Below are 12,129 nucleotides of genomic sequence, written 5' to 3' on the forward strand. Positions count from 1 at the left end.
AGCCTTGCATAATGTGGTATAAAGCGCTTGTAGTAGCCTGTGAGGCCTAGAAAAGCCCGCAAGGCCTTCACTGATGTAGGTGTTGTTCATTGTTGAATGCAAGCAACTTTCTCCGGATCAGCCATGACCTTCCCTTTTTTGACCACATGGCTTAGGTATTGGACTTGTTTTTGTCCAAAAACACATTTAGAAGCCTTTGCATATAGTTGATGTTTTCTTAGAAGTTCCGAAGTGATGGTTAAATGTTGTAGATGAGAAGCCCAATCAACACTATATACCAAAATATCATCAAAGAAGACTAGAATAAAGCGGTGCAAGTAGGGACGGAATACCTCATTCATGATGGCTTGAAAGGTTGCTGGTGCATTTGTCAACCCAAAAGGCATGACAAGAAACTCATAGTGGCCATCATGTGTACGGAAGGCTGTTTTAGGTACATTTGCTGTATGCATCTGAATTTGATGGTAACTGGCTCGTAGATCAAGCTTAGAAAATATGGTAGCAGCATGTAAATTATCCAATAGCTTGTCAATGATTGGAATGGGGAACCTGTCCTTTACTATGATCTGATTTAGATTCCGATAGTCTACACAAAACCTCCATGTTCCATTTTTTTTCTTGACTAGAAGGATGGGTGCTGAATATGGACTTGAACTGGGCTGTATGAATTTTTTCTCTAGTAATTCTTGAACAATTTTCTCCATCTCTTCCCTCTGAAATCTGGGGTAGCTTTAAGGTCTAACATTTGATGGAGCTGACCCTGGGATGATCTCAATTCTATGGTCCATGGGTCTGGAAGGAGGTGGCTGATTGGGTCCTTGAAAGACATCTGAATAGGTGTTGAGTAACCACCGGAGTGCTTGTTGGTTTTCCAGAGGCGTGGCTGCTTCCTTTGGACTGGTTAAAACTGGGCTGGTATTCAGTCCCATATGCAATAGGAGGGTTTGCCCTTCACTACAACTAGTCTTGAGGATGGCTCTTAGTCCTTGTTGTGGAGCACTCTTAGCCACCCCGTTCAGATGATACTTCTGTCCATTAATGGAGAAATCCATTGTTAGTTTTGACCAATCACATACAACCGGTCCCAACTGTTGTAGCCATTGCACACTTAATACCACATCAGCTCCGCTCATCTCTAATGGATGGAGGTCCACTAAAAATGAATGTTGTTGTAACTTCAGGTGGACCCCTCTTCATATGCTATCACAACTGATGTTGCTGCCATCTGCTACATGTACATTGAATGGCAACACCTGTTCTTGTATTAGGCCCAATTGTTTGGCTGCCATTTGGGTCACAAAGTTGAGAGATGACCCACTGTCAATTAGAACTGAAATTGCTCAGCCCTGTATTGACCCAACCACTTTCATTGTCTGGGTGGAGGTCTCCAAAACGGATGCACAAGATCGCTTCTCCTTCCAAAACGGAGGTCAGTGGGTCCAAAACAGCCCTGTATTGACCCAACCACTCTCACACAATTTGTTTGAGTTTTGAGAGATCTCATCACAAAGCCTCTGTGAATTCAGACCAAGAAACCTGTGGGTGGGCTTGCCGGAACCATTGGAACCACAAGATCGCTTCTCCTTCCAGGTTGAATGAAGTGACAAGAACTCTTTGATGGCTAGGTGTATCATGGTATTCAAAATATCTTTCTGCCCTAAAGATCAAGGGTATGGGATCCTCCCCTGAATATTTTGGGAAATCTAGTTTTTCTGAACGAGTTGAGGCCCAACCATGCTGACCGCCCCCTTGATATCTGCTGTTTCCTTCTTGGTTGCCATTGTGGTTGCCTTCCGTCGAATTTTTCTCCATCTGTGTCATCAACAGGGCTAGTGTTTGCTTGATTTCTTGTAAGTATCCTGTGGTCTTGTGCAGATGGATCTCCATGCAATCCATCCGATCATCCACTGTTTCTGACGTTGTACTCGGCATGGTGTTGCTAGTTGCAGGCACATAACATGCCTCCCTCTAATAGCTAGCTTTTAGGGGTGAGTTCTCCTAAGGCACATAACATGCCTCCCTCTAATAGCTAGCTGTTAGGGGTGAGTTCTCCTAAGGCACATAACAGATGGTATCAGAGCCTACACTATGCTTCCCAGTTGCAATCGTGCGGTGCAGGTGGTGACGTCGGTATTGCAGTTTTCGGCTGGGACTAGGGGGACTAATGCAAAGCCAGCGTGCATGAGCGCCGGGGCTGCGGAGCATGGTGGAATGTTATGATTCATTAGTCCCACATCGATAGTATGGGATGCCGTTGTGGGGTGTATATGTGTCTGGGTTCCCTCCCTCTAATAGCTGGCTTTTAGGGGTGAATTATCCTAAGGCACATAACAGATGTCTGGGTTCCCTCCCTCTAATAACTAGCTTTTAGGGGTGAGTTCTTCTAAGGCACATAACATGTTTGATTTCCAGTAAGATGAGAAACATAGAAGAACTCATCTACTTTTATGCTTCTGTTATGGGATACTTTTGGGGGGCCAAAATTCAGTCCCTTCTGTAATGAATGGGAAAATTTATTTTTCGAGTTCTTGGTGTCTAGCTATAAATGATATCCATGTGGCAAAGTGAAAAGGCCATTCTGGTTTTTATAGGCAATTGTTTTCCCTTTGCTGCTGATAAAAAAATTGTTTTCCCTTGTGCTTTTTATCTTCAAAAGGTAAAAGATGTCCATTGTACCTATTAAATTCACTTCATCCATAGAAGATTCTAGATGTAGACACATGCCAATTTTTTTGATATGTAATTTGCAAAAAGAGGATTAGGAATCTCCTACATACAGAAACTTGATATGAGGATATTCATACTTCTATTCTGGATCTTAAAAAGGGAAATCTGTGCATGTACATATATATGGCATCTGGACATCTTGCTTTTGTGTTTATGATTTCTTTCAATTTGCAGGGTTTGTATTCGTGTCTATAATTTATATCCTTTTTATCTATATTTTTATTTATTTTCTAAAAGGCACACTGTTCTGTAGGAATCACAGGAGGATTCCATGAAAGTAGATTATCTACCTCGTGGTATTATACAGTCAAGCTCAGATATGGAAATGAGGCCATTATGGTTGACAAGTTGGTCAAAGTTGAAGGTTAGATACTGATCTTAGTTTTGTGCAATATCTTAATATTCATTGTTTTAGCTGTCATTCCTTCATTGGATAGGCTGGTTTAATTATGCAATAATAATAAAACTATGTTATGTATGCTTTCCTATATACCATTAGGCTTTTAAGCCTTGGAATAATTAATGCATGTGAACTGAATTCAGATCTAGAAGAAAACAGATCTAGGGGTGTCAAGAATAATCGACCCCCACCCCAAAGAGCCTCTTTTATATTAAAGAGATAAAAAGTATGTACAGTTACAAGAATGCCTTTACAGGGCTGAAAGATAAAAAGAACAAATAAAATAATATGAACTATTATACTGTACAACAAAGACTACTCTAATAATGTACATCGAGATATATCTTCACACTCACCCTCAAACTGATGCATAGACATCAGCATCAGTTTGCCCACAAGAATGAGATGTCGACTCCTAGTCATGGCCTTGGTGAAGATGTCGGCAATCTGCATGTGAGAGGCAACATGAGGAAGAGATACAGAGCCTGCAACAAGGAGGTCTCTAATAAAGTGACAATCTACCTTGATATGTTTAGTCCTCTCATGAAAGACTGGATTAGATGCGATCTTGATAGCACTGGTGTTGTCGGCACATAGAGGGATAGGAGTAGGAAGAGAAATCCCAAGATCAATGAAAAGTGACTTCAGCCAAACAATCTCGCTACATGCAGAAGACAACTCTATACTCGACTTTAGTGGAAGACTTAGAGACAGTTTGCTGTTTCTTGCACTTCTAGGATATGAGAGAGTCATCCATGAAGACACACCACCCAGTAGTGGATAGGAGTAGGAAGAGAAATCCCAAGATCAATGAAAAGTGACTTCAGCCAAACAATCTTACTACATGTAGAAGACAACTCTATACTCGACTTTAGTGGAAGACTTAGAGGCAGTTTGTTGTTTCTTGCACTTCTAGGATATGAGAGAGTCATCCATGAAGACACACCACCCAGTAGTGGATCAACGAGTGTCAGGGCAACCATCCCAACTAGCATTATCATAAACCCTCAACTGTATGGATGATGGGGAAGAGAAAAATAGTCCCTGAGAGGTTGAACACAACATTCCGAGAAATCCGAATACGACGAGTAGCAGGATCATAACACCAAAGTCCTTTGTGGTCAGGACTATATCCCACAAAGGCACATATTGCAGACTGAGCAGTTAATTTAGATCGTTCACGAACAGGAAGATGAACAAAACAAAGACATCCAAAAACATGAAGGCTAGAGAAATCTGGGGGATAACCAAAAAATTTTTGGAAGGGAGAGGTGTTGCCTAGAATAGAAGATGGAAGAAAATTGATCAAATACACGGCTGTACTGAATGCTTCTACCCAAAACGAAGTTTGAGTGTGAGACTCCTGTAGTAATGTCCGCACAACATTGAGAATGTGTCCGTTCTTCCGTTCAGCTACACCATTTTGTTGTGGAGTTTCTAGGCAGTTGTGCTGATACTGAATTCCATGACTCCTCTCAAGTATGCCAAAAAGTCTCTATCTCTATATTCTCCCCCTGAATCTGAGTGGAAGATAGTCACATTGCACTTGAATCGATTTTGCACCATAATATGAAACAATTTAAATGCACCAAAGACTTCTGATTTGTATCGTAGAAAATAAATCCAAGTATATCTGGTACAATCATCTATAAATAATACGAAATATCTGTACCCCAATCGTGAAGTAATAGAAGCAGACCAAACATCACTATGTATTATCTTGAAAGGTTTAGTGGCATGTTCAGATTTATGAAGAAATGGTAAAACATGACTTTTACTCAAACAACACATAGTGGAAGAAACATCCAAAGTTTCAATAGGGGAAACTTTATTCTTAATCAAACCAGAGTCAAACAAAAATTTTAATTTTGGGGAATATGGATGACCTAATCGTTTATGCCATAAATCCCAAACATTATTTCTATAACTCAACATAGAATCGGACAAAGAAGAACTAAGTAAAGTTGAGGATGCCCCCGGTTGAGGCTTCTTGAACTCCAGCACAAACAGACGGCCCAACCTATGCCCCTTCCCTTTCACCTTCCTAGTGTACCGGTCCTGTATCAAGCAACCATCACAAGAAAAGGTGAGAACATTTCCTTCATCAACAAGTTGACCAACAGAAATCAGATTAGTAGTAAGGTTGGGTATTAAGAGGGTTTTGGAGAGAGGAAAGGATCTGGTTGGTGATAGTTGAAGGGATAGATCATTACTGCCAATGATGTCTAACTTTTCACCATTAGCAGTAATAATGTGTTTATGGTAAGTTTTAGTGGAAGGGATTGGGTGGCTGAGGTAGGCTCCTATCATATGGTTGGTGGCATCTAAATCTATAACCCAAGCATGTGAAGGGGAAGAACAATATGTAGAGAACTTACTAGACAAGCCAATAGCAGAGAAAGTAGAGGAAATAGCAGAAGATACTAGTTGCCGAACCCTTCATCCATGACACCTGTTATTCACCTTTCACTGAGGACTCACCCTTGGTAGGTATAGTGTCTGTTGCTGGTCCATCTGCTGTCTGATATGCCCGGGGCTGAGTCTTTTTCTGAAAGCCCTTAGCTGGTCGTACTGGACAGTCTGGAATGATGTGACCTTGTTGCTTGCAATAGGTACACACATTCTTCTTCTTACAGTGAGATGCAATATGTCCAAAACCCTTACACTCATAGCACTGGGTTTTGGAGAGGTCCTTGGAGGTTGGCTTCTTACCCCCATGAGTAACAAAGGCTGTTTCAGCCCCAACATCAGCCATCTTCCCATCAAACCTGACTGTAGTGAGAAGTCTAGTCTCTTCTCTCAGAAGTTCCCCTAAAACAGAATCCATATCTGGAAGTGTTCCCCTACTCAGAATGTTGGACTTGATTATCTCATATTCAGGTTTAAGTCTCATCAAGAATTAAGTCACCTTTCTCTTCTCAAAGTGCTTCTGAAGATATTTCACACACTCTACTGGATCCGAGGGTTCAATGTGAACAATCTCATATTCAACCCATAAATCAAGAAAACTAGAATAATACTCCTGTATTCTCCCATCTCCTTGGTTGTAAGAGAATATTTTTGATTCTATCTGATATTGCTTAGATACATTGGACTATTGATAAACTTTTTCTAGATACATGTACATTTCATATGTTGTTTTCATTCTCCTCATGGGTACAGATATATGATAGTCTATAGAACTCAGAATCCAAGAAACAAGTTTACTGATACAATCTGGGCACTCCTAGCTGGCTACAAGTTGGCTTCTAACTGGACGGGCGGCACCTGAGAGGAAGGAGAAAGTGAAGGGTTCCTGGAGATTTATCCCGGGGGGAACACTCTGATGGCTAAGTTAGAATTGGAGAAAATCTCAAAAGAGTAGAGAGTGAGAGTGCCGAAAGTGCTTTAGCTTCAATACCCTTTTCTTGTGGGAGTTGGAGTTCTTTTTATGTTGGAGTCCAATCATACTTGGCATAACCGCCACCGCCCTAGGCGTTACTGCCAGGACAGGCGTGGCAGGAGCAGGTGGCCGCCACACACTGCCATCGCTAGGTACGGGCTTGACAGACTTGTCATGCTTCCCAGAGGCGGCAACCGCCTGGTAGGTGGAAAGCTGCCTGGCAAGGGATCAGAACCCTACCACCTGGTCCGACGGGTACGGATGTTAGGCAGGGCCCCCCACAGCCTACCGAGCTACCGAGCACAGGATTGCCTGGGGCAGGTCTCTCCCGGTACCGAGGTGCCGAAGTGCCGGCACCGGGGGTGGGGCTGCCCCGAGGTGCCCGCGGTACTTAGCCGAGAACCGGGGTGCTTCTTCCTCGGGACGGAAGAGCTCCAGGCCCCTTAGGAGGAGTTCAGGCCCTTCCACACTTGGTGGGAGTAAAAAATTGGCCAGGTTTAGTCCCTGGCGAGTTGCAACTCCCTGAGTAGCCAGCGTTGGACTCGGCGCGTCTCTCCCGTCGAGTCGCGGTCGTGCTGTCAGACTGAGCTATTCATTGGGCCAGGTCACGCACATGTATCCCCGGACTACGAGGTCGGGCCAAATCACCCTTCATCATTTACCATTGTCCAACTTCCATTGTTGTAAAGCTTTGGCCTCGGTCTCAGCTGGTTTGGTGACCGTTCCATTCAGGTATCCTTCTAAACCCTTTCCGTCAACATAAAAGTCAAAGTGGAACTTCCACATCTCATAGTTCTGTCCATTCATCTTTACAGGGATGATATCACCTCTGCCTGAAGCCATTACAACAAGAAAATAGCACAAATAGGGGTCAGATGAAGTTTAAAGAAACTAATTTGAAGTAAACCTTGATCCAAAGACAAGTGAAATAGGTTGTAATCAATCTAAGAGAGTGAAGGGATGAGAGATCCATAATATGGATGGCCGAACCTTGTAGGAATGTTGGGCGAAATTTCAAAAGATATCTTTCTCCCATCTGGGAATCGCATTCCCTATTTTGGAAAACTGCATTTTCAAGGATCAATCTGGAATGAAACCGGACCATATCTGAAACGAAAAGGGAGGAGAGGGATATACCTGATACGGAGTAACAGTAACTCCCAATGAAGGTGTTCACGCCCAAGGAGAAAACAAAAAAATGCTCCCACTGAAAATGACAGTGTGAGGTGAAACTGAATCAATAGGATGGCTCTTCAACAAGAACCAAATTCTTCAGCAAGAATGTAGTGGAGGGCCGGTGAGCACAACTTCAGATTGCCTCTTCTAGCAAGAAGCAATATCAAGAAAGGTTCTTGATCACTCCCACAAGTGGAGATCGAACTGGGTAGGGGCGGCAAGAGTAGGAGAGAAAAGTGTAGAAGACAAAAGCAGTCAAACTGTTTAGTCTTCTCTCTGTATTCAACGAACTGTCTATTTGGAGGTCTGCCTTGCTCTCCTATTTATATCCTTAAAGAGAGAATCTCCTAATCCCATTACGAGTTTCCTAATCCAAATCTTTTATTTGGATTTGGACTCTCTTTAACAGATAGGGATAATCCCATATCTTATTTTTAGATAAAGATCAACTTTCCTAATCAATTAGGAATTCCTTTGATCCAAATCTTTATTTGGATCTGGACTCTTTAAGTGGACGAGGATAACTCCTTATCTTATCTATTGATCCAAATCCCAGATCAGCCCCTATTTAATTAATCTTATTAACCTAGTTCGAATTGGGCTTTTGGCCCATTAAGTTTATGTGCTCAATTAACCTCTTAACCTACTGCCCAGTGGGCTCTCCTTGTATGGCGTGGGACCCAAACATTGATGTACACATCAACCACATGGGTTCAGCCCAGCCTTTGTTACAAGGCCTAGCCGAATTCACTGTAGGAGATAGTGAACCCCTGAGTCCATCACCATGGGCTCATAATGGGCCCAACATTTACACTAAATGATCCTTGGGTCTAGCCACCTTATGAAAACCCAAGGATTGTGGGTAGATGCAAGATTAGCCCATCAAGTATTACCCTCAATGGTCTTACACTTAACCTCTCACCCATAATGATCAGACACTACCTGACAAGAGAGGACCTCTCCCTCGGCTGCAAGGTACAATGCTGCACTCTCTACTCACATGGATCCCGGGAATTAAAACCTTTTGCAAACATTTTGAAACTACAATATATATACATATATATATATATGTATGTATGTATATATATCTATTTAAATATATTTTGCAAAACAAATTTCAACGGTTGAAATCAACTGTCGGTAGTTTAGGTTTCCATTAGAGAGATTGCATCCCCGATCATTCACTTTGTCTGACAAAAGGGCTGATCCTGTCACTATGATCACCCACTCAAATGAATTCTCGGACTGTCCCAACATACCCAGGTTTTGACCCCCTTTAAGGATCTCATTGATTGGCATATCAGAGGCAACCCAATCCGACACCCAGTGTACTACCATAACCGAGTCTAGGGGTTAGGTGTAACATTCCAGTTTTGCCCATCTATCTCCAAGGTCTAGGGCAATACTGGAATTTTGGTTCGGTTTAGGGTTTCAAGAAAACTCACGAACCCCTGAGTCCATCACCATGGGCTCATAATGGGCCCAACATTTACACTAAATGATCCTTGGGTCTAGCCACCTTATGAAAACCCAAGGATTGTGGGTAGATGCAAGATTAGCCCATCAAGTATTACCCTCAATGGTCTTACACTTAACCTCTCACCCATAATGATCAGACACTACCTGACAAGAGAGGACCTCTCCCTCGGCTGCAAGGTACAATGCTGCACTCTCTACTCACATGGATCCCGGGAATGAAAACCTTTTGCAAACATTTTGAAACTACAATATATATACAATATATATATATATATGTATGTATGTATATATATCTATTTAAATATATTTTGCAAAACAAATTTCAACGGTTGAAATCAACTGTCGGTAGTTTAGGTTTCCATTAGAGAGAGTGCATCCCCGATCATTCACTTTGTCTGACAAAGGGGTTGATCCTGTCACTATGATCACCCACTCAAATGAATTCTCGGACTGTCCCAACATACCCAGGTTTTGACCCCCTTTAAGGATCTCATTGATTGGCATATCAGAGGCAACCCAATCCGACACCCAATGTACTACCATAACCGAGTCTAGGGGTTAGGTGTAACATTCCAGTTTTGCCCATCTATCTCCAAGGTCTAGGGCAATACTGGAATTTTGGTTCGGTTTAGGGTTTCAAGAAAACTCACACTACATGTACCTCAGGTTTCACCCTAGCAGTTGAGACAAGCCACCCCAACCAACTTGGTGGTACATCAGTGTCAGCCTTGGTAGGATAAATCTCCCCAGATCTTTCCAACGACTGTGAAGATTCTAAACTAACACGAGTCTCATTAAGTGTCCAGTTTAAGGGTATTACACAGAAACACACCACAATGCCATGAATCAATTATGTACTTTATTCATTTACAATAAATGTCAAAAAAGTACATCAATCTGATTGGAGCTAAGGGCATAACTATCTAATAGCTCCCACTTGCACTTAGGTTCAATCAGGTACAAGGTAGAGTCCCATACTTTCCACTTGTTTCTCAAACACTTTCTGTGTCAGTGGCTTAGTCAATGGGTCTGCTACATTTTCTGCTGATGCTACCTTCTATATTAGGACGTCCCCTCTTCCAACTATCTCCCGCAGTACATGGTACTTACTCTTGATGTGCTTCGACTTCGAGTGGGCTCGTGGCTCCTTAGCCTAAGCAATGGCTCTAGTGTTGTCACACAACAATGGAATGGGTGATGTGCCGGATGAAACTATTCATAATTCCGAAATGAACTTCTTCATCCAAACGGCTTCCTTGGCAGCTTCACTTACGACAATGTATTCGGCCTCGGCTATGGAATCTGTGGTGGACCCCTGTTTGTTGCTTTTCCAGCAAACAACACATGATCCTATCGTGAAGATATAACCAGATGTAGACTTTTTATCATCTGGATTTGACTGGAAATCGGCATCAGTATACCCTTGGATCTGTAGTGAACTACCATCGAATACTAGACAAAACTCTCTTGTCTTTCGAAGGTATTTTAGTATGTTTTTCACAACGGTCCAATGCTCCTACCCTGGGTTGGATTGGTATCTGCTTACCACACTCACTACTTGAGAAATGTCAGGACAAGTGCACAGCATGGCATACATGATGCTCCCTATGGTTGAGGCATAGGGAACCTTTTTCATGTCCTCAATCTCTTCAGGAGTCTTGGGAGACATACCCTTGGAAAGAGCGACTCCATGCCTAAATGGAACATTTCTTTTCTCGGAGTTCTCCATGTTGTATCTCTTGACTATTTTGTCTATGTAATCAGACTGAGATAATCCTATTATCCTCTTCGATCTATCTCTATAGAGTCGAAGACCCAATATGTAGGAGGCTTTTCCAAGATCTTTTATGGAAAATTGCTATGAAAGCCACACTTTCACCGTAGTTAACATTCCTACATCATTCCCAATGAGTAGAATGTCATTTACATACAAAACCAATAACGTAACCTTATCGCCGCTGGTTTTCCTGTAAACACAGGGCTCATCCGGATGTTGCTCAAAGTCAAACTGTTTGACGGTAGAGTCAAAACGGATGTTCCAACTCCTAGAAGTTTGCTTAAGTCCATATATGGATCAGTTGAGTTTACAAACCATGTGTTCCTGACCTGCAGCTATGAAACCTTGCGGTTGCTGCATATAGGTATCTTCAGTAAGATTTCCATTCAAGAACTCGGTTTTGACATCCATTTGCCAAATCTTGTAGTCATGGTAAGCTGCTACAGCTAGCAGGATCCTAATGGATTTAAGAATGTCCACAGGCGAAAAGGTTTCTTCATAATCGATTCCCTCTTTCGAAGTGTACCCTTTCACCACTAGACGAGCCTTGTAGGTCTCAACTTTACCATTGGGGCCCTTCTTCCTCTTACAGATCCATTTGCAACCAATTGCCTGTACCCCAGGGGGCGGATCTACTAGAGCCCAGACTCTATTGGTCTTCATTGAGTCCATCTCAGCTCTCATGGCATCCACCCACTTCAAGGAATCTATGTCCAACATAGCTTCCGTATAAGTCACATGATCCTCCTCACTAGTCGTGGCTTCCACCAAGTAACTTTCTTGGTCATACCCACAACGAACTGGAGGCCTGGAAACCCGGGTAGATCTCCTAGGTTGGTTATTTTTTGGAGCTGGTGGGACATCTCCCACTACCCCTGGGCTCTCCTCATCAAGAACTTCCTGATGATGATTATCCAGGATGTAATCTTCTTCTAAGAAGTGGGCATTTCAACTGCAAAACACCTTTTGCTCTTTTGGATAATAGAATAAGTAACCCACAGAGCCTTTGGGGTAGCCTATGAATCGACAATGACTGGTGTGGGATTCCAATTTGTCAGCACTCGTTCTTTTAACATGTGTTGGACAATCCCAAATTTTCAAGTTTCTCATGCTTGGTTTCTTACCGGTCCATAGCTCATATGGAGTCTTAGGAACGGATTTGGTTGGAACCCGGTTCAGCACGTAAAT

The 12,129-nt window shown here is 42.5% G+C and overlaps 1 protein-coding gene across 17 annotated transcripts in view; it reads left to right on the top strand.

Annotated features, from left to right (window-relative positions):
- LOC148877879 (uncharacterized) overlaps window positions 1-12,129 on the top strand; it is a 66,363-nt gene that overhangs the window by 23,574 nt on the left and 30,660 nt on the right. For all 17 annotated transcript variants that reach the window (XM_088945864.1, XM_088945868.1, XM_088945852.1 and 14 more), the window contains one exon: window positions 2,981-3,091. In XM_088945864.1, the coding sequence (XP_088801990.1) occupies window positions 2,981-3,091 (111 nt within the window). The remainder of the gene's footprint in view (window positions 1-2,980; window positions 3,092-12,129) is intronic.

This window comes from Nelumbo lutea, chromosome 1 (genome assembly GCF_056320005.1).
Source record: "Nelumbo lutea isolate HS-2025 chromosome 1, American lotus-T2T, whole genome shotgun sequence".
NCBI classification, from domain to species: domain Eukaryota; kingdom Viridiplantae; phylum Streptophyta; class Magnoliopsida; order Proteales; family Nelumbonaceae; genus Nelumbo; species Nelumbo lutea.